Source organism: Nuphar pumila, chromosome 12 (assembly GCF_984573655.1).
Source record: "Nuphar pumila chromosome 12, dmNupPumi1.hap1.1, whole genome shotgun sequence".
Lineage (NCBI taxonomy): Eukaryota > Viridiplantae > Streptophyta > Magnoliopsida > Nymphaeales > Nymphaeaceae > Nuphar > Nuphar pumila.
Window position 1 is genome coordinate 11522226 of NC_143260.1, and position 26309 is coordinate 11548534.

The 26309-nt window shown below is 38.3% G+C and overlaps 2 protein-coding genes across 4 annotated transcripts; one reads left to right on the forward strand and one right to left on the reverse strand.

Annotated features, from left to right (window-relative positions):
- Nucleotides 1-5007: 5007 nt before the first annotated feature.
- LOC149819991 (uncharacterized protein C25H2.10c-like) lies at nucleotides 5008-15109 on the forward strand. The gene is made up of 7 exons (XM_089982695.1): nucleotides 5008-5145; nucleotides 5306-5425; nucleotides 7485-7799; nucleotides 12378-12517; nucleotides 12643-12760; nucleotides 13696-13836; nucleotides 14874-15109. The coding sequence occupies exons 1-7, from the start codon at nucleotides 5071-5073 to the stop codon at nucleotides 14955-14957; spliced, it is 993 nt and encodes a 330-aa protein (XP_089838821.1). The 5' UTR covers nucleotides 5008-5070; the 3' UTR covers nucleotides 14958-15109.
- Nucleotides 15110-19557: 4448 nt separating this feature from the next.
- Nucleotides 19558-25772, reverse strand: LOC149819992 (protein EARLY RESPONSIVE TO DEHYDRATION 15-like). Of its 3 annotated transcripts, XM_089982829.1 has the most exons (4): nucleotides 25685-25722; nucleotides 24829-24891; nucleotides 21652-22054; nucleotides 19558-19810 (listed from the first exon to the last, which is right to left on the reverse strand). In XM_089982829.1, the coding sequence occupies exons 3-4, from the start codon at nucleotides 21992-21994 to the stop codon at nucleotides 19671-19673; spliced, it is 483 nt and encodes a 160-aa protein (XP_089838955.1). In that variant the 5' UTR covers nucleotides 21995-22054; nucleotides 24829-24891; nucleotides 25685-25722; the 3' UTR covers nucleotides 19558-19670. The 3 variants fall into 3 exon arrangements, with proteins under 3 accessions (XP_089838955.1, XP_089838954.1, XP_089838956.1); XM_089982828.1 differs by lacking the exon at nucleotides 24829-24891 and having other exon boundaries at nucleotides 25685-25772; XM_089982830.1 differs by lacking the exon at nucleotides 25685-25722 and having other exon boundaries at nucleotides 24829-25413.
- Between the last annotated feature and the right edge of the window lie 537 nt (nucleotides 25773-26309).

Below are 26309 nucleotides of genomic sequence, written 5' to 3' on the forward strand. Positions count from 1 at the left end.
GTTCTTTGATAATGGCATTTGTTGTTCTCATAGTAGCAACTCATGATATCTTTTTGTACGTCAGGTGATGCCAACTTGAGATTTTTTGAGCATTTTGCAGTACAATGTGTTTTATATCATTATTAATATATGCAAAACCTTCAACAACTCAAGAAAGTTTTCTGTAGTGAAAGATAATTCATATTCATCATGCCCACAAAATGTCAATCCTTGCCTCGATAAATATCTGATCATAGTAATTATTGCATTGAGATAAACCCAATATTCATTTCTTTGACCATCAGATTGCTTATCAAACATTGTTTTAATATGTAGTGCTTGTTTAATTAGGTTATTACACTTCATCTGTGCATTATTATCACAATTGTCAAGACCTCTAACATATGCATCAAGTTTTTTCTTATCTTTTCAATTATCAAATCCTTGAGAAATAAATGTCTCTCCACCTTCTTGATTAATACGATTTGACTTAAAGAGATAATAATAAAAGCAAAATGTAAAATCTTTAGATTTGTTGTAATCTAATTAACCAACATTTGTACTCATCAAACCGAACCTTGGTAAACAATCACAATTTATTATCAAACTTCTTTCATGAAAAATTGTGATTACGAGGTTGATACAAACCCTTTTAAATGTATTGTCTACAGATATTAGCTTGTTCATTGGGATGATAATCATAAATATGAATACAAAGCCTAGGACCTGCATGATATTTTGCTAAATTAATTTTTGTTCGACTTCGTTTCCCACATGATTTTTCTTTGTCACATCTTATTTCTTCTTAATTTAAAGAAGATTAATGAAAAGTGAGCTTTCTTATAACAAATTTATTTATCTCAATAAACTAAAAAATCAAATAAGAACAAAGAAAGATAAAATAAAAATCATTTATCATGTACATACTCACTTTCTAATAAAATATCATTAATATGTATTTATATAATAATATAATAAAATAAAACGTGTTTGATTATTTATCTAATCAAATCACCAAGCAACCAAATTTTTTTAAAGTACTCCTAAAAAGATTATATATTAATGATTTCTAATAGGTATTTAAAAAATGAATAAGAACTTTAATCAATTCAACTATTCAAGATATGTAAAGTAAAAATAATGAAGTTTATAAATGTACCGATAATGATGAGTCTCGTCGATATAGTGTTCTAGAGTCTTTTGATAAATAAAGTCCCAAGTATAAAATATTAACCCAATGTCTACATATGCAAACATATTGATTAAGCATTCATTATTGGTTGTTTCATTCAACCCAATGTTTGAATTTATGCTAATTATCAAAAGAATAAAACACTTAATATTTTAACCAAAATCAAGCATTCGTTATTGATCACTCATGGCTTCATGTCAAATGGTAATTGAAATAAAAAACATAGAAAACCCTTAAACTAGAACTAAACATTTATTCTATTTTACAAAAAACCAAATCAAAAGCTTTAATCCTAACCAACAATATTTATATATAGACTAATTAAAAAAAACTAAAATTCTAACCAAAATCCAACATGTGAAATCATGATGAATGTTAATTAACAAAACACAAAAAATACCTAATTTAATATTTAAATCTAATTAAATATTCATGCTATTTAAAAAAACTAACTTGAAAACCTCAATCCTAACAAACTAACTAAAAAACCCCAATCCTAACAAACAACAAGAAAACTAATTAACTAAATGCTATTTAAAAAGAAACCCTAAAATCTAATTAAATATTGATGCTATTTAAAAAAACTAAATAAAAAACCTTAACCCTAACAAAGATTATTCATATATAGGCTAATTGAAAAAAAAAAAACTAAACCCCCAAAATTAGGCATGTGAAATTATGTTTAATGTTGATTAGAAATACATAAGTAAATATTCATCATATTAAAAAACCAAAATAAAAACCTAAATGCTAATTGAAAAAAAAATACAAAAATCCCTAAATCCTAATTAGATATTCATGCTATTAAAAAAATATAGATAAAAAACCTAAAGTCCTAACAATAATTTCACATTATATGCTAATTGAAAAAAAGAAATCATAGAACTATAACAATCCTAATGTCAATTGTTTCAATTAATCCTAACTTAATTATGATCATGTTGAGTCATGTTTCATTCATGTTAATTGAAAGTAAAAAAAAAACATTCATGATTAATCTCACTTGAGAAATAAAATCAAAAGCCTAAATGTTAATTGAAAAAAAAACCTAAACCCTTAAAAACCCCAAGAAGTAGAAGAGGAAGGAGGTGTATTGTCGCGTGCTTGTACCAAAGACTAGAGAGGATGGTAGACGACTTGCCGCTTGATGCAGGGTGCAGTCGCATAGGTTGCATGCCTGAGGCCCTAACACAACCTAAACAAGATGAGAGAAAGAGAGAGAACATGCACATTGTGCAACAAAGCATGTGCCAGAGGCCACTGTCGGAGGTGGTTGGCCTGGTGGCTCTTCAGCCTTTCAAGGATGAGAGAGAACATCGAGACTCAAGAGAGGGAGACATGGAGTCAGGGTTGGAGAAGTATAGAGAGAGAACGTCGATAGAGGGAGACTAAGATTTGATAGGAGGTGGGGGCCTAGGGCACAATTTGTGCCTTTGCCCTTTGGGTCGTGGCACTTTCTAGGTCAGGGTAGGCACTACTCACCTTGACCCGATACTTTCAATGGGGGATTTTTTGGGCCAGGGTGGTCACATGCCATCTCTCAGGAGGATGTTGTTATGCTACATCATGGTTTTCAAACTTTTGATAATACTTGTGAAAACCTTTTCGAACACTTGAATATGATAGTGCAAGTTGTACTTTACGCACACCTAATGTTCTTCACAATTCACTTTAATCTACCAAGAAATCTCGATTAAATACATCTAACAATAATGTACTAATCCAGCAAGTTCGGCTTCACATGATAGATGAATGGTTAGGTGCACCATGATGGTAAAAAATATGGGTGAAAATATCTTATCCAAAGCACCTAAGATTACTGAAATAAAATTTTTTTTATGCGTTAAAGCATCTCTTCTCAATGTCCATGCACACAATAATCTTAACATATCACTCATACAAATAAAAGGCATGTTGATTGTTTTCTTTAGATATTCATGAGCTATAATAGGAAGTATGTGCTAGAAGAAAGCGTGGCTATCATGACTCTTCATTCCAAAAAATTTAGCATTGTTTATGTTTATGTATCACCAAATGTTATATGCATAGCAATCAAAAAACTTTACATCCTTTAACCAATAAAAAAACTCATCATGTTTACTAAAAAATATGTATTGTGCATGTGGTTTCCTCTGTGTTGCACCACTTTTGTCTAAGTGCAAGTGATAACGTATCTTTCCGAGTCTTAAATCTTCTTATGCATTTGTTGTTGTTGTTTTTTTTTTTTTGACATCGAGTAGTGTATATAAGATATTGTTACATATGTTCTTCTCAACATGCATCACATATAAACTGTATCTTTGCTTCAATGATAATCAATATGACAGTCGAATGGCCATAATGTGGCTCTGGCATTTATGTTGGATCCATGGTACATTCTTTTCTAACTATTCAACCAATGACTCAAATTAGTCGCCATTCTCACTTGGATATAAACTAATCCTATCGGTCTAGGTGCATCAGTTGGACCACTAAGATCAACATGAAAACCTTGACATCATATGTTAGGGGACAAGAATGCCTATAAGTTGGGATATTCATTAATGATTCTCTCTCTCTCTCTCTCTCTCTCTCTCTCTCTATATATATATATATATATATATATATATATATATATATATATATAGTGATAAAAGTAAAAATGGCAAAATCTTGACAGCCAAAAACTCATGAAAAATATATTTTTTAAAATCTTGCATCTTTTGGCAAAATAGTGGCAATAAAAAATACTTTTTTATAAAGAAATAACAATAAAAGATATTAAAACAATTAAATGACATGGAATTTTACGATAAATAGCTGGTAAAAACATAAATATTCAATACATAAGGAAAAATAGAAGATGAAACAAAATCCAATAAGATGAACAAGACCAAAAATCAAAATAACATAAAATGCAATGAAAGAAATTTCAGATTTCTTTATCTCGATCACTCTCGCTGCACTCCGAATGCAACAAATCTGACCGGAAACAAACTCTCTTTGATCCAATAAGAGATGTTCTACTTCTGCTATGACAAACATGAACAATTTTGAAAATATCGAGATTTTATCACAATAATTTTCAAAAGTAGATATTCTCCAGAAAAATGTGGCATATGAAAAACATCAGCTAGTCTAGAATGTCATGAACTTATCAAAAACCATAAACTCTTTCTTAGAGATTTTTACTTATTGTATTTTTTTATTGTTTTACATATAACTTTCATATTTTAACTTTACTAATAACATCATTAGAATAACTAAATATAAAATCCATTAATAATGCCTAGGACAGAGAACAATAAAAAAATAAGCAAGTGCCTCACCTGAAAGTGGCATCCCTGCTCACCTTCTTCCACCATCTTACCATCACCACCACCCACCATCTCACTGTCACCACCACCTCCTCTCTCTCACTTTTTTACATTTTTTTACTTTGTTTTTCTCATGCTACACAAACAAGAAAAAAACTTTTTTTTGGAAAACTTCTCGTTTCAAAAGCTCTCATAGGCAAAACCTTTTTTTTCTTATGAGAGTTTTTCTCTCTTTCAAATGTGCCATTTATGTTAGTCTGCTTATACAAATCAGATTCACTTTCTCATTCAAATGAGAAAGTAAATCAAAATGATTCAATTTGGTTGCTTTTGAGGTACCGTTGAAATGGGATTCAATTTCTAAACTATATTAGGAAGTGAATGTCATGTGATAGTTAATTCAAAATTTTTAATACAATATTGGACACTTCATGGTTTAAAAATGGATACGGGTCGACTAGCTACCCGATCTATATCATACCAATTTTCTAACCCTAGTTCACTCCAAAATCTCAAGTCCTAACCGTTTCAGCAATCTCACAAACTCCCTCACAAAATCGCTGGAGAGAGAGAGAGAGAGAGAGAGAGAGAGAGAGAGAGAGAATGGCAGATGCTGGTGAAGTTAATAAAGCAAATGGGAAGAGTAAGAAGAGGAAGCCTCGTTATCTTCCTCACAACGTAAGTAATGGTGTAGTTCCTCCTCCAACTCTTCTGTTTGAGGAAGAAACTGGTAGGGGGTTTGTTTTCTCTTTGTTGGGTATTCATAAATACTGTTTCTTTCTTGGTTGGTTGTTGATGCGTTTGAATCCTTGCGACTTCTGTTCCCTCGCGGATATAGAAACCGGTGAAGAAGAAGGGGCCGCACCCACTGCGCCCGGGCGTAGAGGGCTTCTTCCTCACATGTGATGGCGGTCGAGATCGTCAAGCCACCAGGGAAGCACTATGTCTTCTGGACAGGGTATGCCCATAAACTCCGCTGCCTTCTTCTTCTTCTTTCCTAAGGGCGTGTTTGGTTGCAAATTCATATACTTGGTCTTTGATCGTGCATAACTTTTTTGGTGCATAGACTTCTCCCAACTTCATTCTAAAGCATGGTGTGGTTGGATATACCTGGAACCCGGGAAAAACGTCTTCTGTGCATGTTGGTTGTTTACTTATATTCTCTCTCTCATGATTACATGAATTCAGAACGCCATGAATGTTAATTGCTTCAATGCTATAACCATGCACAAAGAGGCCTTCTCACTCATAGATTTAGCAAAAGAGATTGTTATCATGAAAAGATAGAAAGACAAACAAATATGTTTCGGTACTCCCACATACAACCTCAGTCGGTGTTCTTACAACCTCTTCAAGACCATTTTGTTTGTATTAAATGGGGTAAAGTTGTATCCTTTTCCCTATTTCAAGAGATTCTGCGAGAGCAGCGACTATGCGGCACTGGACAGTGTGATCTCGTCAAGATAGAACATCTATTATGAGTAGGAGGAAATCGAGGTGGTCCAAGAAATCAAGTCCTTGACAACCTTGGAATTAGGCAAGGATGCAAGAGAATCGACACAGCAGGCCACCTTACTAGCAGCAAACACGCTGTATGTGGGCGTTATATCGAAGAGCTATCCTTGCTGAGAATGTCTTCAGACCTGGCATGACCTCCAACCATAGTGGTCCAAGAAAGCTCATTTCCCTGAGGCACTTCTTGTAATGCTTGGTGATAGTATGCAACCAATTCTTTTTCGTGGGATGGAAGGAAAACTGTGGGGGAGGGCGACAAGGGTGCTCTACTAGCAAATTAAGAGCGAATAATGTAAATGTAAACATTTCTTTTTGAGGGGATGAGCTCCCAATAACCACCATCAAATATCTGCAATTTTCATCCAGGTAATTTAGTAGTTACTCAACATATGGGAGAAGAAGAATAGAACATCAGAAGAAGCTATGTGAAAACGAGCAAATATAGTGAATGTGTTTGGGTGACATGGTGTCATTTCCTCATGTTACTGGGTGCACTATTTGGAATCAAGGTTTAAAAGACATTGTGGGGGCGAGGTAGTTGAGTTATTTAGAAGTGAGGCGTTAGCCTCAAAATTTTTTCTTCTGAAAGAAAGGTGAATCTGAACTATTAAAATTTTTAATTGTTAGTTATTTCGTTTAAAGATTTCCAACTTTCAAGTCAAGCTAGTTCAAAATGTAATAACTTCTCTTATAAACAATGAGTTAATCACAGCAATGCTCTCTCTCTCTCTCTTATTCAACCAGAAATAAGAACTCTTGTTATGCTGTATGACCTGAGGCAATGCATACACTTAAAGCCTTAAACATCATGCAAGTAATGTCTCTCTTACAGAGCAATGCAAATCGCTGGCACCTCTTGCCTCGAGGTTTTACTTTTAGGTGTATTCAAGGGCTCAGCATAGCCTGGCATATAGGCTTAAAGCCTTAAAACATCATGCAATAATGTCTGTCTTACAGAGGCAATGCAAATCACTGGCACCTTTCCTTGAGGCTTGGCGCCTCTTGCTTCAAGGTTATACTTTTTGGGTGTATTCAAGGATTCAGCATAACCAATATATGCTGTCTCCAGTTAGAACACCAGTGACAGATGGTTAGTGTCGAGATAGGCATTTGAGATGCATTTTAAATGACAAGAAGCAAATGTAAGCATGCCATTACTTCATACAAACTGAATAAATACAATCAATCAAGCATGCGTTCTTTATGTCAATGCTCCTAGCTTCACGAAATACTTGTATTAATGTCATCCTATGCCTCTGTTCTTGATTTTGCGAAGGTTTTCAAGTTGTTAAAACCATCACAGGTTTTGTCTGGCATTAACATCTGAATATTTTGGACATGTTTTGTTAGCCATCATTGTCTTTGATATTTTGGCTAGTTAATTTAATTTTGCTTAATGTGCATTGACATTTCTCTTCCAACTCTGAGGTCGTTTGCCTATATAACAGATAATTGCTAGTTTTTAATTTCTCATGAAATGACTGAGATATCCTTCTGTGCAGTTTTATGAAGAAATTCTCTTTGGGAAATGTTCAGATGGGAAGAGTGTTACCAACACCAGTAAACCTTTGAACAAAAAAATTCGATTTAGTGATTCTGATTCATCAGGAAGTGATGAAGATGAAGAACCTCAGCCTCATGAAGAGAAAGAGGATCTGGAAAATTGTAGTGAGGATACTGATGAAAATCCAACTAAGAAGCAGCGGCTAGATGCTGATGGACAAAAGGTTGAAACTGCAGAATGTGACAAGACTGAAGAAAAGAGTACGGATGAACAGCATGAAGATGAATTTGAAGAATTATATGATAGAAACAAGGTGATCCTGATTCCTGAAACTGCAAAGTTATTTTTGCTTAATATTATACATGTAGTACACATATCAAGGTAGGAATATATGAATACAGTTCTACATAAGGAGACTACGTAAGGCAGTAAGGGATTGAAATACATAGTGAAGATTTCTCTAATTATCTTGTGCAGTTAATATATACTTATCTCTACTTATCTCATATGAGTCCCTTAAGCCTTCTGGTCGCACACATACACATGCACACCCACAAACACACACATGTCGAGGTGGGAAAATATGAGCACAATCCAGGTTAGGGATCTATAAAAGGGAAATGCATAGTGAACATTCCCCCAATTATCTCAGGCAGCTAGGCCTACTCATGTCATATATATGTTTTAAGCCTCTCAATCCTTATAGCTACCAACTTAAGATTGAACTATGACAGTTACCGCGTGCTGTACTTTAGTAAAATCCTATGGATAGTGCCTTGAGAAGAACCTTAGAAGGTTTAACTCCTGTGTTTGGAGTGGTTGAAGGCATGGAAAATATGGAACAAAAGTTAATGATTAGCTTCTCCATTGATCCGCTCAAGTGATTAGGTGCCCCAGCCATTTTATATCTGCCAAGCCAACTAGATGGATGAAAATCACACAACAATGAAGTAACTGCCCCTTCCCAGTGATTGCACATGCAACCCACATGTTTGAGAAAAATCACATTTTCCCATTTGGGCATATGCATGAAATCTTCCATCGCTGTCATTTATGCATTCATTTGTTTCTCAATTTCTTTTATCATTGACTATATCTATCCTTTTTCAAAGCCAATTGTTAGCCTTTGACATTAACTTTCACGTATTGTGGATAAGACAATGTTGGAAAAGTTCATGCTTGTTTCTTGTTTTTCTTCCATGTGAATTGTAAATGTTTCCCTTTTGAGCCATGTAAAAATTGTGATTGGCTTGTGCATATATATAATCTGTGTGCTCTTTCTTTTTGGTTGAATGAAATATTTTATGGTAGTGATGGTTCATTTTCTATAGACTTCATTCAGTGTGTCAAATAATTTAATGCAACACTACAATAGGACTTTTTGTACGTACACCTAGAAATCACATCATTGTCAAAATCTGCATGCCAACTGCTCGTGTTGTTATTATGATCAGCCCTTGGTCGATTAGGATGTTGGTGAGCAAGCACACCTTGGTTAGGTGATCAGCCAGCTCGGATGTACTGGGTGTACCTAAGATGTTTAGTGCTTCCTCAATGCAAGCTCAGGTTGTGATGGACATCACTAGACCCTAGTCTATGTTGTTGAAATTGATTTTGGAACCATACACTTTTCAAGTCAAATTATAGGCTTCATGTCTGAGAAGGTGAAATAAAGAATATGGATGATTTGGATGCTCCAAAACTAAGTCACAAGGACTCTTCTAAAGGGCCGCCGCACCTCTGTTGACACGATGTGGGTGCGGCACCCGGTGCAACAGTAATTAAATCTTGCCGCACTGGGTGCAGTCAAATGACCTTGGGTGCGGTCAACCCGCACCCAAGGTTATATTTGACCAAAATAGACTCGATCAACATTGACCGAGTCTATTTTGGTCCTTTAAAAAAATGGGTTTTTGTGGGGGGGTTGGGGGGACTGTCTTTAGGCACCAATCACGCCACCTAACCCCTCCTCCCGGACTCCTCCTCCTCCTCCTCCCTCAATCCTCTGCTTCCGACAACGGTGGCGACGAACCCAGGTACATCTCTCTCTCTCTCTATGTTCTTCCTCCTATCTTTCTTTTTCTTCTTCTTTCTCATCCTCCTCTTTGTTTTTCTTCCTTCTCCTCCTCCCCTCGTTGGCGCAAGGGCTGAACCCAGGCCTGCTGAGTTTGACTCTTAGGTTCGGTTATACTGAACCCATGCCTGGGTTCAGCAAAACCTGAACACATACTTGCTGGGTTTAGTTCTATCGAACCCAGGCAGAATCAAACCCAAGCCAATTGGGTTCAGTTTTGGTGAACTCAAGCCTGGTTCACTAGAACCGAACCCAGTTGGCTTGGGTTCGGTTTTGCTTGGGTAAAGTAGAATAAAGGGGTTTTTGGTCAGACGACTAAATTGGGTAGGTCAAAACTGGGCTTGGTAAGCCGTTCGAGTAGGGTTTTTGGTTCAAACCTGAAAGGACCTAGTTTAGGGATTCTAGAGAGACCTAAGGTCATGTGTTGGGGTCTGATATAGGTGCTAGAGAGTTCAGGTTGGGTCGTTGGAGAGGCAGGTGAGGTCACACGGTCAAAACTATGCATTATACCGAATCAGTAGGGTTCAATTTTGATATTTTGGGCCTCGGACGTGAGCAGGGTCTTAGCTAAAATTGAGATCAGTTATAGGGGTTGTGTAGCAGGTTTATGAAGGTCTGAAAGGGGTCTACACGTTTAGGTATGATACAAAGGGTCAGAAAAGGTGAAAAAGCCCACAAAATAGAACTTCGTCGCTTCTACGGATGCAGTTTTGTTTAGATGGCTTGCGCGACTGTAGGGAAGGTTAGAGACTAGTCCTAAACTATGATAAAGGTCCATGGTATGATATAAATACCCGAGACACCTTCGTAAGGAAGGTTGATCAGCAGAACCACGATTGAGAGGGATCCTACCTCAAATTCCAAGGTAGAGATCACTCCACCGCAATGTTATAAAAAATGTGCCTTAAGGCACAAAAGGTACGCCTCGCCTTGAGGCGCAACCCTTTGTGCCTCAAGGCGCCAGCCTGAGGCGTGATGCGCAAAAAAAAGAAGGAAAAACCACAAAGAAGAAGAAGACAATTATATAATACTTTTCTAGTTATGTAATCAGTTTTAACTTTTATAGGCTTATTGGTTGTTGCTTTATAGGACACTCTATGTCATAGGGATTCGGCTAACCAGGTGCCGCACCCGCGTCGACGCGATGTGACGTGGGTGAACGTGCAAGTGCGGCACCTGGTGCGGTCAACCCGACCCTGGGTGCGTGACCGCACCCCGGGTCATTTATGTAAAAAAAAAGAAAACCCCGTCGAGGGAGGCTGGCCTGAAGAAGAGGAAGAAGAAGAAGAAGAAGAAGAAGACAACGAGGAAAGAGAGAGGCGAGAGGGAGCTCACCTGAAAGGGGGCTGGAGGTCGCATCACTGGCACAGAAAGGACCGGCGTCGGGTGGCCGAAAATCCAAGGCTCGCTGAACGTGGGGCTTGCTGGCGTCAGGTGGCCGAAAAACGAACGGGAGAGAGGGAGCTTGCGGTGGGGGGAGAAGGCGAGCGAGGAGAGAGAGTGAGAAGCGCGGGGAGGGTTTCTTGAATGAGAAACCCTACCCTACGTGCTTTAAATAAGCACACATGGTATGTTTTATCGGGTTTGGATCCAAGTCAGATCTGAATCTGACCCGGGTCCGATTTTTTTTTGCCGCACCCCCGCACCTATGTTTTTTTAAAGTGCCGCATCCCCGCACCCGCACCCATGTGACACAGAGGACACTATATTTTTCAATTATATAATTAGTTTTTCAGTTATGTAATCAGTTTCTAAGTTACTTTTATATGTTAATCTTATATTTTTTAGTACTTATTTGAGATTTTCTATTTCTTATTGGTTGGTACTTCATCAATAAAGCATTTCTTTATTTATTTGTATTTTTAGATATTTTTTTATAAATTTTTTTAAAGTTTTCAAAAATTGTTTTTGAGGCTTACGCTTTATTCCTCGAGGCTTACCGCCTTGGTTTTTGGTGGAGCGCCTCGCTATGCCTCAACGTTTTTCACAACACTGCTCCACTGTGAAGATACAAACATAAGAAGGGCTTGGGCCCTTCGAAGTAGAGAAGGACCAACCTAAGGAGGCCTGGCCTCACGTGAATCACAAAGAGAATAGAGAGAGAAGAAAAATGAGAGAGAGAGGTTTAAAAAATCAATTCAATTTTATTCAATAGTCCAAAGGGGTTCTCTGTGAGGGTCTGGAGTAGAGTCTTAACCCAACAATAAAATTAAACTAATCCATACTAACAAAAAATCTTACTCTGAAACAAGAACTGGACTAGAGAGAGGATTCTAGAGTCCTACCTCTGTCATGACTCCTACTCTAATTAAAAGTCCTAATTAAAACCAACTTGAGAAAACTGGAATAGACTCTCTCTAATCACCTTCTTGGAAGGTCGAAGAATCCTCTAAAGAGGTGAAGACGCCCCACTCTGAACTTCTTAATTAATGCCCCCATGGGCCCACCTAGTGTCTCAACCTCCTCTTCTGGGTGACACATGTCAGTCTGTTGCTGCTCCTGAATAGGACATGTGTCCTTTGACTTTTTCCCCTATCTAAATGCCATTTCAGCTGCCATGTCAACTTCCTGGGTCCCATTTGGGTGTGGACGATCCTCTTTGCCTGCAAGGCTGGGCAGGTGGACCCTGGGCTTGGATCCTAGGCGTCTCCTGAAAACCGGGCCATAACACGTTTTAGAAAGCATATTTATGTAACAGTATTTGCTCTATTATATTGTCTTTCTTTAGTTTTTTTTCCTTTTCTTTTTCGTTTTTTCATTTTCTACATGTTTTTGTGGTTTTTTAAGCTAATGATATCCTTTTTCTGTGCTAATTAGAGGCGTTTTGCAAGTCTCGATTCAGGCTGTAACGCTGTTATCTTCATTCGAATGAATAAAGCTGCTGGGGATCCTGGTCCAGCCAAGATTGTGGAACATTTGATGACAACTGCTGCTTCTACAAGGAAACACATGTCAAGGTTACTTGAAATCTAATTATAGTGCAGTTTTTGGAATTTGCTTCTTGTTGAGTAATTCTTCTTGCTTTGCCTGTCTTCTTAATGATAATTTACATGTCTCTGACCACAGCTAATGTTTTGTGTAGGTTCATCTTGAGATTATTACCAGCCGAAATGACATGCTATGCATCTGAGGAAGAAATATCTAAGTCAATTAAACCACTTGTTGCTCGATACTTTCCAGCTGAAGGTCCAGCAGAGAAGGTATACCAAACATCTATTCTATTGATCATTTCGTATTTAAAATTTTTTCATGAGGAAAAAACTGTGTTTACTTTTAATGTTGTACTACTAATCATATCATTGATCTTGTAAGGCTTTCGATAGGAGCAGGCATTGCTTCTAGGTTTCAAGTAACAGTAGTCTGTTGCTATGTTACTATGATATCTCAAAGTTTATAGTACCATACATGCCCTTATTTTTGTAATGCTTGAGAGCCAGAACTATTTGGAAACTTCACAAACATTCTTCCCTGTTTAAGGGTTATGACAACAGAACCTTTCTAATCTTGTTATTCAAGTGTTAAGGAATAAGGGCTGTTCCTAACTTGTACTGGAAAGAAAAAGTTGTCTGTAGCCGATAGAAGAATTTGGTGCTTCTTTGCTGGATTAAGTACTATATTCCAGATGACCATTTTACACAGCTATGTTCCAACTGACTAATTTTCGTATAGAATTTTTGCTTGCATTAATATTTGCAACTGGAACCTGCAAGGTCTTTCTCATTGACTTATTTAGATCTGTGCTTTTGTGAGCCCCTCTTCCAATCAAGTTATGAGGAAGTTGCTATTATGTTTCATTCCCATTCTATGTCACATGGGTGCGGGTGCGGGGGTGCGGCACTTTCAAAAAACTTGGGTGCGGGGGTGCGGCAAAAATATAAAAAATTATATATATATATATATATATATATATATAAAGTCCAAAAGTTGGACATAAATGATCCTGGGTGCATTGACTGCACCCAGGGTCAGGTTGACCGCATCGGGTGCGGGTGCGACGCCGGTGCGGCACCTAGTTGGAGAGTCCCTGTGACATAGTTCCCATTCTGTCCTTGATTTGTTAATTGCTAATAAGGGACTTGATATATATGCCGCTAGCCGGGAAGCCTTCCTAAATTTCTCTCCCATGTTTTCATAGTTTGCAGTAGTATATGATGCCCGTGCAAATACTGGAATTGAACGGGCCAAAATCATAGATGCAGTCGCAAAGTCTGTCCCCCAGCCACATAAAGTGGATCTCAATAATCCAGATAAGTCCATTGTGGTGCAGATTGTCAAGGTAAGTGTAATTGTACACCATCTTTTTAATTATGGTACTTACCCTTGAAAATATCTTTATGAACTTTTACTGGAAATTATATGATGCATGAAAAATGTCAAACCCTCTAGAAATGCAGAGAACATGTTATGTATTTATTTATTTTTTTACTAAGTAGCATTCCCATTCAGTTTGTTCTCACTATTTCCCATGTTTTCTTTGTTTGTTACTCAGACTCGCACCTTCCTGAACTTCTAATCTTTTCTTTCATGCTTTACTGTGATATGCGAATGCAACTGATGACACCATTTCTTAAAACTACTTTTGATGTTACTAAAAGTTTATTTTTTCTGTGGAAAGTACCTAAAAGTTGTTTTATCCATAAGTTAATTTTTTCTTGTCTGCATCAGCTTCCCGCGGAATTGCTGACCATTTTACATCTAACCTTAATCTTTCTTAGTTTCCGTACTTCGAACATAGGATCATTAAAACATTGCATGAAAAAAATAGGATGGCTGCTCTGTATTCCATAAAAAAGGTGTAGTTCTTTTTATTATTATCTATTCTATTATTTACTTTTCTTGCAGCGTTTTTTGTAAATTATTAAAAGGTTTTAGCTTTTACTTCTCCTCCATCAATTTGGGTCAAGTCATTAAGTGACAGTATAAAGCGTTAAAAGTTTTTTTTTTTGAGAATCTGCAGGCGTAGCCTATTTGTCTGCTATAATGAAACGACTATTTATGTTGTACAGCCATGCTTTTAAATGTGAGGTGCAGCTTGGATTAGGAACGTACTAAAGTTCTCTCAATAGCTTGGATTGAGTCTTTGTTAATTAGGGAGGGATAAATCACAAATGATAAGTAGATTAAAAAGAAGTGAGAAGTGCAACGCCTTGCCACTGGTTTATATGCAATTGTTGAATACATGAGACCATTGTAGTGCCCTTATTTTTCCTTCATTTGTTTAAATGTTGGAAGCTTGATGTTTTGTGACTTGTGAGTTTAGAATTCCCTATTACCATTCTTCTGAATCATTTTAAGATCCATTGGTCTTTACAGACGGTTTGCTTAGTTGGCGTGGTCCAAAGGTACAAGGAGCTATCCAAGTACAATCTGAGGCAGCTGACATCCCCCAAGGCCTGACTTTGACAATCTCATACATGAATCCACAAGAGAAGCTTTTCTGCGCATTTTACGTTTTTCCTTATTATATGCACATGTATTTGTTTAAAATTATTACCACCTGTTGCTTCAATGATTTCCAAGTTTCTGTGCATGGAAAAACGGTGTTAACATAATTTTCTACCTTGAACAGGTGTCATACGGTGCTCGTTTAAACCAAAATGATGCTTTAGCGGTGGTTCTCGACTGCCACTAAAAGCTCCGAAATCACAAGAAAAAAAATATTGGACCCTCCCCGTGCATCTGACTGTTGTCCGATGATTGGGCGACCAAAGTGGTAGCTGCCTGCCATTTTTTGGCCTACTGTCAGCCTACCACGAGCGAAGGATGTTTTCATATTGTTTTGCACAATTGTGACCCAGACGATGTATTCAGCATGGTCTATTTGCAAGGAAATGACACTTGGATCATGGTTTTTGATAAAAAAACATGTTTTTTTAAAGCCTTGAATATTTATAAAAATATTAGGCCATCGGTTTTTAAATCTCATAAAACCATGTCGGAATTGGATTATCCAAGAATATATTCATATAAAAGCAAGCATGCTGAGCATTTATAGTCAGATTTAACGTAAACATAAAAAAACCCTTTAAAAGTCCAGTGGGCTGGTGGTAGGCGCATGCTTGCACACATGCACGCACACACACATATATATATATATATATATATATATATATATATATATATATATATATATATATATATATATATATATATATATATATATATATAGTGAGTGGTAGCTGTGCAACTACCGGCCATCCATCACAGGGCGTGATGGATAACCACAAAAGAATACAAAAAAAAGGCAAAAACATGTTATTTGCGCATTTCGCCCCTTTAGTGCGGTTTTTGACTGCTGCTAAATGTTCCAGCGAAAACTGAGACCTTTAGCGCAGTCAAAATCATTGCTAAAGGTCTCGGTTTTCGTTGAGACATTTAGGGGCGGTTTTGATTGCCGCTAATAATACTTTTTTAGCATTTATTTTGTGCTGGTCATCCATCAAGGCCTGCGATGGACGGCCAGCGCAATTGTGCAGGTAGCTTCATGCCTAATGATTGTGCAGCTACCACTTTATATTGATTAATGGGGCCTAATATGTTCAGCTCTCATATAATATATACATAAAGAGAGAGATCCAAAATGTAGAAATTGATTCCAATTGATCAATTATGGCAAAGTAGCAGTGTAAGCAAGGAGTACTTGTGCTTTCAGCTTGTAATATTCAGTGTTAGGCTCCCTTGATAAGTTTAACAGTTATCATGCTTATGTTTAACCCTGCCTATTTTTGGTGGTTTGCTTATCATCTGCTCACTTTTCCTGTAATCTAAGGGTGTTTGACTCCCTGTTCAGGTTAGGACAGAATTACAACTTGCCCACAATGAACAGCGCAGATTTATTTTATTTTTATTTTTTAAAATTTGTACCGTCTGTGCAATGTGTGGGATGCGCAATCAAACGTGCCCTAAGGTTATAAATCATGTGTTGAACCAATTATCATTGTCAAAGATTTGTTTTGGTTGCAAACTTATCTCGCGAAAGTTTCAAAAATTCAACACAAAGGCCTGGAAGGAGGAATTTATGAAGCTAACATGGGTGAAGTAGTTCTATGTCGCTGAAGTGTGCTGGAAAAAGTGCTAGATAGGACCACCAGTATCTGAGGGGGCGGTTGATTGTGCAGACACCTAGAACATGGCATCCCATGTGTCTAGCATGACATCTTTTTGGTGTCCAGCGGTGTACCATCCCTCCCACTGGAGCAGTAGCTTCCGGAACAATAGAGACAAAAACTAAAAAACTAAAAATAAAAAAATGAGTGGAACACCTAAGACAAACTCAATGTGTCTAGGACGACTTTGTGCCTGGCCAGCAGGGTCTAGATAGGACTGTTCTACAGAGTCTTGTTTGCACAATGAAACACCCTTCATGAGGACACCTTTGGAAGTGCTAAATTTTTTCTTTGAAAATTTGATTGCAGTCTGTGGTTGTTCTTGCCTTAATCTTGTCAAAATTGTTAACAAGATTAATCAGGGGACCTGTGACCAACAATCACTGCTACTTTCTCAGCTGTGAATGTTCATCTCTGCCTATGACCAGATCTTACATGCCCTCATTTGGCTTTGCAAATGAGAGTTGGTTTTCTCACTGCTCATTTTCTGATGCTTGGTTACCCAATGCCAGTGAGATCCATTCTCTCATTTGCATGAGTCTGAAACTCACGAGAACTTGCTAAATATGACTGTCCCAGAAAAGGCCCACTTCACCTATGAAATGTGTAGCCAGAGTTTTTCCTGCAGAGAGGCTGTTCCCATGGGGATCAACATCATAGCAAGTTAACCCAATAAGTATCCTGTGACCACTATTGCTGCTTTCATGAGGCTGGTCGTGCTATACCAATTTTAATACCAATAAGTGATTATAAATCAGGTTGGTGATGCCAAATTATGGTAGTCAATGATGTGGTATCAAATAGCAGTGTCAAACCATTGTTGGAGTATTCTAGTGTGTCAATGGGTTGGGTTTACCCAGACCCGACCCAGACCAAACCCTATATGGTTCGGGTATGGTGACAAATAAGAAGACTAGATTAAAACTAGGATCCAGACCCAAAGGTCCGATTAATACATGGATCCGGGTATAATTTGTGAAATTTTATACCAGACCCAGGCCCAACCTGAGTTCCGATTAAGACCCGCAATTTTTGAATGTAAAAATGATAAAAAATATTATTTTACCGGGTATGGTTCATGTACTTATTATCAGGTCCGGGTATGGTTTCTCTTATAGTAGACCCGATTAGACCCGGGTTCATACCCAATACAATACCCGAAAATCTGGTCCAAGTCTGATTCCACCAGAGTCCGAACCAAACCTGACCCGTTGACACCCCTGGTGTAGTCTAATTGGATTGGCGTTCTATTTATCTTTGGAAAAGTTATTTGTGTAGAAAATATTTTGCGTGGCCATGCAAGGGCAATAATATGGGCCTCTTTCCTCTTGCTGATCGGTTCTGATACCAGTGGTCGGAGACCCGCGTTAATGACATGTGGCCTATGTTTCTTTCAAAAAAAGACATGTGACCTATGTTCGTTTGGGTTGATTAAGAACTGATTCTTGCATTTGATTAAACCAAATATTTTGACAAAATACGCCCTTAGGGTATCCAATCGCATAGCCAGATGCTGAAGAGTACGGATCCATTCCTTTGACATAAGATGGGTTCCATCCTACATTCAATCCTAACCGTCCAATCAAAGATGACTAGGATTGATTCACATTTTCATCTGGATGTGGACTAATCCTAACCGTCCAGATGCTTCAGATGTAACCCAGCCTTTGTCAAAGGACTGGATCCTTTTTGGTTGTTGAAAGAGTTTCTTAAACTTGAATGGCTAGAAAGTTTGAGACTCCCTCAACCAGCGGTGCTGGCAATTTGTCACCATAAATCCAGTAAAAGGCTTAGTACGCAAGCTAGAAATGAAGAATAGGTGGCCATGAAAACCTCACATTAATCTGAGAAATGTATTCATGACACGCAATTCCCAACCCGAGTTCAGATTAAGACCCACAAATTTTCAATGTAAAAATGATAAAAATTATTATTTTACAGGGTATGGTCCGAGTCTGGTTCATGTACTTATTATCAGGTCTGGGTATGGTTTCTCTTATAGTAGACTCGATTAGACCACGTCCAGATAAAGAGCTTCTAGTTCAGCTCATACTTGACTTGTAAAGAGCTCATTCAAACTGGTAAAATTAATAAGCTTGGCAAGCTCAACACTAACACCAGGTGTTTCGATCGCTCGGTTTGTTTATACTTGTTAAGTAGTAACAGATATACACATAAAATAGTATATAATAAATAGTTGGAAATGTTTGAATTGCAATCAAAGATTTAAAGTACAAATCTTATTGCATCCAACTTCAAAACAATGGTATTTTTTTCTTTTTGTAAATAAGCCGGCTTGGTCTTAGGTCAACAGGTTTACAGTTCAAATTCTTACTTACAGCTTTCAAAACAATGTACTATTTTTTCATAAACGAGCCAGCTCAAGCTCAGTCATTTAGCTCAGATTTGTCATGATCTGGGGCTCTGATTGAGTCGCCACAAGAAGACCTCAAGCTTGATTCATTTACCAGTCTGTGCCTTTGGTGTGTGTAGGGATGTAAACGGGTCGGATCCAGGCAATATCAAGTCCAACCTAATCGGATTCAGATTCAGATTCAGAATCAGATGGGAAAAAGATAAAATTGAACCCAGATCCAACTACCTTAAAACTCTATCATCTGAGTTTTTAGTGGGATTCGGGTTTGGGTTTGAATGCAAAACTTAATACCCAACTTAACATTTACATCAAACCTGTTGACATCCGTATGTGTGTGAGATGTACAATAATAATCAAACATACAAAATAATGATGAACGGATATGTGTGTGTAAGCGCACGAAATGATAGCTTTGATAAATGGATCTATTGTGACCGAAACTATGTGCATGCTAAGGAGTCATGCTCTTGAGAGAGAGAGAGAGAGAGAGAGAGAGAGAGAGAGAGAGAGAGAGTTTAGATTTTTAAAGATCTTTATACAGAAAAGAAAGAGTTCAAAAAGCGACAAAAGAATTCAAGTGATTAACATTTCAGGTGGTCCCTTACTTTTCTGCTTTGCTGAAACTGATCATCGTGGCTGCTGAATGATCCTGCGACTGGGAGTATTGGGGCTGACGCACTGTGTCGGTTTCTCCCAATACTTGGCCCTCTCCACCGCAGACCACGATGCTCCCCTTGTAGATTTCAGCCCCAAGCTCTCTGCTATATCTGTAAACACGAATAACACATTTAAGCACCAAATTGCTCACTATAATGTATCGAGAAAGAAGCTTGCAGAAGATAATCTCTCTCTCTCTCTCTCTCTCTATATATATATATATATATACACTATGGAAATCATGGGTCCATCATTGTTTATTAGAGGGGCTGCAAAAGAACAAAACCATGGTCAGGCGCACATGAAAAAAAGTAGGAAAAAATATCATAATTATGAATATATCAACAAACTTCTGATACTGATAGCAATAATACCAAAAGAACAAAAAATAGTGTCCCCAATTGATTGCATTTCACTCTTTTTTTTTAAAAAAAAGCAGCCTTACTGCAAGATTACGTATGGAAGTGGGAAATATATAGAAAAAGTGATACAAAGTGTAATATGGGTATGATTTTTTTCAATTCTTTCAAACGAGTAAGACTTTTTTGCTCAGAGTTTTTCTAAAAGGTATACTTTTTGATAGAAAACATTAAGAGAAAATGGTGACCATCACCACCACTACCCACCATCTCACCATCACCACTACCATCCATCTTACCACCACCACCACCTATCACCATCACCACCACCCATCTCACCACCACCACCCACCATCCATCTTACCACCACCACTACCACCCACATCCCAAAAAAATGTCCCCTAAGAAGCTCCACCACCATCACTTAACCTCCCCCTAAAAACCGCATCGAAGAAGCTCCACCACCACCCCCTCCCCTCCTCTCTTTCATTTTTTTAAGAGTTTTCATATCAAAACTTCTTGTAAACAATTTTTTTTTTTTACTATCAGAGTTTTTCTTGCTTCCAAACGTGCCAACAGCAGAAGTTTTCTCTCTGTATGCAGTAACTGAATTCAGAGAAATTGTCACTCTTTAGGGAAGACTCAATCTGATGGTTGGGTGTTACGAAGCACTCTATCTCAACCAGAAGGTTTTGAGTTAGAATCCTGCTGGGGGTTACCCCTCAAGTGTAACTAACCAATGACAATGCATCATCATCCAAGCATTATATCAAGTCCAGTATATATTGAACCAGGAAAGCTCAGAACTTTCCATTGCTCTCTCTAACTGTCCAACCACAAAAATTCCAACCTGCACATGCTGTACAGTGTATGCAAACTGCATCATACATAGCCTATCATGGTCCCACCTCTCTCATGCCCATGAAGGACAGCTGTGGTGCAGCTGCCCATGGACGGCATTATCACGTCCCATCCTCTCCCATGCCTGAAAAGAAGGGTATATGTGAAGAATATTTTTTCAACCTCCCCAATACGTTTCCTTATCCTGCTTCTCGTGTAGCTGTGTTCATTTTAAGACGGGGTAAGTAGGTAAGAGCCTGTTGAAAATGGCCCATCCAGAGAGAGCCCTCCCCTTCACAAATGTGGGGCAAGGCATAGGCCAGGTTAGTTCATGAACCTCAAGGCTTCTTCCTAATCCAAAGTTTGTTCCATCAGTAGAAAAATGAGTCATGAACTTTGCCACGCCAAACGAACACTAAAGAAATAATTTCCATGAAAACAAGATATTCTACAGATTCAATGGCAAGGCTGGCGTATGGGCAACTGGTGAAAAGAAGGGAAAATGGCATTGGAACATGATGGTTTGGACTAAAGAACTTATTAATAAAGGAAAATATCAATGATTCGGTGACCATAATCGAACTTAAAAACCAAGTTCTATCATGCCATGTTGCCATTCTTACATAATCAGGTCGTTTCTAAAAGAGGAGAGTTTGGAGAGAGAAATTTCACAGCTTCACGAGTGGCAGTAAACAAAAATAAGAACTAGTTTTCCGAACATCAAACAGGATTCAGGAGGAAGAGGAAATTACCTGAACGTAGTTTATCTTGTTTAAGACCACCACCAATTTGACTACTGAGATTCTTCTGCATCCCAGGCTGAAACAGTGCCGCTTCCTCTAGAAGATCGGGGAACTCTTCTACCTCGAATGTTTCCGGCAGAAGAGCCACTATGTCATCTTCCTCCTCTCCATTGCTGCCACCATCGATGGTCTCCTGATGCTGGTTGACCCAGTAGTCCCGAAACCACGTCGATGTCTTCCCGAGTTCCCACCACTCGGGCGAGAAGTCCTGAACTCGCTGGAAGGATGAAGGGATGAAGGGAGGTGCGTTCGGGTTCAGTGAGGACCTGATGACTCCTGATGCTGCTGCCATGTGGGTGCCTTTCTTATCTTTTCATCAATCAACTACACTTCTCTTTTGTGGTTTAGAAGCCTGCCCAACAAACGAGTTTTTTACACGAGAGAGAGAGAGAGAGAGAGAGAGAGAGAGAGAGAGAGAGAGAGAGCAGCACGTTCGGTCGCGAAGAGAATAAAAGATGCAATGTACCCCATACTGCTCCGTGGTATATGCCTAGCAACTTTATTTCAAGAAAAAAAAAAAAATTATGAAACACCACGTGAGTGAATCACACGGCATTTAAAAACGACTTCCTTCGAACCCTTTTTCTTAAGTTAAAGGCGTTCTAATACTGGATTTTTTTTTTACGATAAAGCTGAGGTTGGAAAAAATAAAGACTTGATAAATAAGTAGGAGATATAAATATATAATATGCATTATGCAACACCCATCTGGCAGGTGCAGGTCGAAATCGAATACTTTTGTCACCGTCAGACCCTTTTATATAGAATCTACAGGTATAGGAAGTAGAATTTATGAAATAATTAAATATTCACAAAAGAAAGTCATAAAGCTAATTAAAGCTGCCTTCTCTTGCCTTCATTTCTTTAATCTCAAAATCACAGGGATGGAAACTAGTAGCTGGGATGGAAAGTGGCATTTTAAGAAGTGGCAGCTGCCAAATCCTGGATTTGGCAGCTACCATCTCCTAGAGGTGGTAGCTGTCAATTCTATACTTTAGTATAAATACAATGCTCCTTCCCATCTCAAGTGCGTTAACTCGCATCTCAGCTACCAGTTTTCAAACTGCCACCAGGTGGTAGTTTGGCTAACTTTTTGCCAAATGCATTAACTCCTATTTCGGTTCCTAGATTCCAAACAGATAATGAGAGAAAAATAGAGATTTAACATGTCGAACTTCTTGATGAGGCAATATCGGCTTAATTTCCTTGAAACACGGTAAATATAAAAACTGTAGAACCAGCGACTCCAAATAGCTTAACTTTACGCCAATGAAGGCTAGGTGAATACAATATAATTACTGGTTTACTGAGGTTATGATTTCTTCCAAAACGACAAAAGGCTTACTTTAGGTTGGTGCAAAGTGGGTATGATGAGTCGTCAAGCAAAACAATTCCCTATCATAGAAGCCGTGTCTGTGAGGGAAAAAAACAAAAATGGGTCCCCAAAGGCCACCGTAAGATTACCATATGAAAGCACTTTCCCTAAAGTCACAATAATGGGATTTCCTGTTCAACTAGTGAGAAGTGATAGTGTGGCACAAGAATCAGAATTCAAGTTCTATTGTCAAGCTGTATATTGTCAAGAAATAGATTTATTTATTTTTGTTCAAGGGAAAAGAAACTTGGGGCCTGTTTGGAATCTAGGAACTGGGATAGGAGTTAATGGATTTGGCAAAAAGTTGATCAAACTACCACCTGGTGGCTGTTTGAAAACTGGTAGTTGGGATGGGAGTTAATGCATTTGGGATGGGAAGTGGCATTGTATTAACACTAAAGTATGGAATTGACAGATACCACCAGTATCCAGGATTTGGCAGCTGCCACTTCCCATCTCAGCTACTAGTTTTCAAACAGGGCCTTGAAGTAAAACAGTATGAACTCCCTCTTTCAGACAAATTCTTTACTAAAATATCTACTTTTTCGGCTATCAAAAAGGAAAGAAAGACCAAAAAAACATCTTAACATTTTTGGTGATGCCCAAAAATACCCTTGCTTTTGTAACAATAGACAGTGAAACGCTGATAAAACATGGTTTCTTGTAAGCCTGTTTTGCTTGAGACCTTGGTTTTTGGCTAGCCAAACTAGGTTTTATTGGTGTTTGGATCTTAAGTCTATTCATTATTGAAGTGGCCAGCAGGATGGTTACGAGGGTGCTGAGATGAAGGCACCAGATCAAACCCTAAGGCTCAGAGTGTTTTCATAGATTTTAGAGGTGGGCCACGTAAGGCAGGGTGGTCGTGAGGCCTCACCCGAGGTTTTCCTTACTTCAGCGAAGGTTTTTCGTCATAAAAAATGTAATTTGTAATTTTGTTATGACGAGAGAACCTTCACTGAGAACCGGGTCACTTAATGAGCGAGGGCTTTTCTTTCAATTCAATGTATTCCATTACTAAGTGATTGCTTTGATTATTGAAATATATATATAATAATAAAAAACCCTAGCCCACTTAATGGGCCCACCTCCATTGGCAGAGTCATCGACACCCAAGCTCTTACAGAATCCACCAGTTAAAGGCACACCCAACAAGAGCGGAACCTGAGATGAAAGGATCACCACCTTAACCCCATGCCCACTACTAGTTGGGCGACCCGGTGTGGTTATTGGTAGCTTTGATTACTTGATCCAGCAGGCTTGAGTCTTGAGTTGCATTCTAGGTCTCATCCAATCGATGACTAAGATGTGGTGAACGACCACACCAGGTCACAAGTGTTGCCCCCAGACTTTCTAGTCAGGAAGGACCCTGGATTCCACGTCCAACCCGGCTAAAAGGATCTGACCAACCAAAACTTCAAGTCCATATGTCCGAACTCTGACTGAAAGACGACTCTTCACGGCAATTGAACAAAGACGGACGGGTTTTGCGGGTCGCAAGAAAACTCGTGGGGTTTGCCGTATTGACCACAAATTACGGGGCAACCGCGCTGGTGCAAAGAAATTGCAGCGAATTTATGAAACCTTTCCTGCCAGGAAGTGAGTCGGTGCGCTAGTACGATCGAGTCGAAAGATGCGACTCACGCACTTCTTTTCCCCTAGGAAGAATCAGTTTTTTTCCTTCTTTTTCCCTTGGAAAGCAAAAACGCGAAATTCTTTTTTCTAAAGGCAAGCTGGGGTTAGGCAGACCTTACCAGTTATACAACGGGTTCTGAACCTGCAACTTCCCAACTCAAGCTGACGTACACTAGCTGCTCCTACCAGACAAGCGGAGCCACCGTTGGTAAAAAAAAATGGATACTGTTCAATTATGTACTTCACGAAAAAAATCGTAGCAAAAGAAAATGTAAAAGAAGTACAAACAAAAGTAGAAAATTTATTTCTAAAAGCTAAATGAAAATCATTTCTGAGAGAGAGAGAGATCTTCCTTTATTTGTTTGTTAATATACTTATTATTCCATCGGATTATTTCTAAGAATTGTAAGAATCGGGATTCTTTAGGAATTACGGAGTAAGAAAAACGTCTAATCCAGAGACAAGAAATTTGGAGAAATCTATATCTCCGATCAGAAGGACTAGTTCAGGAAATAACCGAAAGATCAACGAACGGGTTCAGGAAAAAAATTGCTCCTCCCGATCTACGCCAAACGAGAAGAAGATGAAGAGAGCTTCTCAAAAAGAAAAAAAAAATATCGAAAAAGAAGAAGATGAACAGAAAATACTACAACAGAACATAAAGGAAAGAACTTCTTGGATCCCGAAATACACATCAAAATTCACGAAAGAAATTACAGAAACTACGACTCATCGCCAAGACAAACAGAAATGAACAAAAAATACGAAGGAACGAAATTTGATATCTCGGAAGATGCAGATGAACGCAAAAATCTGCACGAAACTCACACGTAATGACAAAAATACCCTTCTGGATTCCTCACAGGCAATCCACGTCGTAGTAGCTAGAGAAGGGCGTTTTTTTCAACAAGAATTTCGTGAATTTCTTCCTTTCCAACGCGAAGGAGAGAGAGAGGGGGGGGGGGGAATGTTTACCTTTCTGGCGTCTGGATGTCCTCTGAAAGAAAATATTTTCTCCGGAATTTGACCTCTCTCTCTCTCTCTCTCTCTCTAACACACAAACTGCGCATTTTGGAGGCGGAGGCGAGGAAATTTCAGGTATTTATAGGCACGGGGTAAGCTGCTTCCGGTTCAACCACAGGCGACGCGTTATGCTAGATGATACATTGGTAAAAAAGCATGAAGTGAGTTTGGCAATCAAGCCCTTTGGCTTTTTAGTGCCACCTTCAATGTTGATGAGGGTTTCTCTCCAAAAAGCCCTTTTGGAGGCTCTAACTTGTAGAACTGGCAGCGTTGACATAGGGAGGCTTGATTTCTAGTTTTATTCCTAATAATTGATCGGTCAGGCTTATTTTGACGAAATCAGTCCCTTGAAAAAAAAAAGATGCAATACGTGCAGTTTTTTTTTTTTATTTCTTTATAAATTATCAAAGAAAAATTTGATAAATAAACTATAAGGATAAGGTTTGGTCTATGAAAACATAAAATAAAATAGGGTATTTTTTTAATACTAAACCTTTCTTTTCTTAACTGATATATTGAGCACAGTTTTCACATTTGCCAAGTGACTCAATTTTTTGCATCCTTAAGCAAATAACCT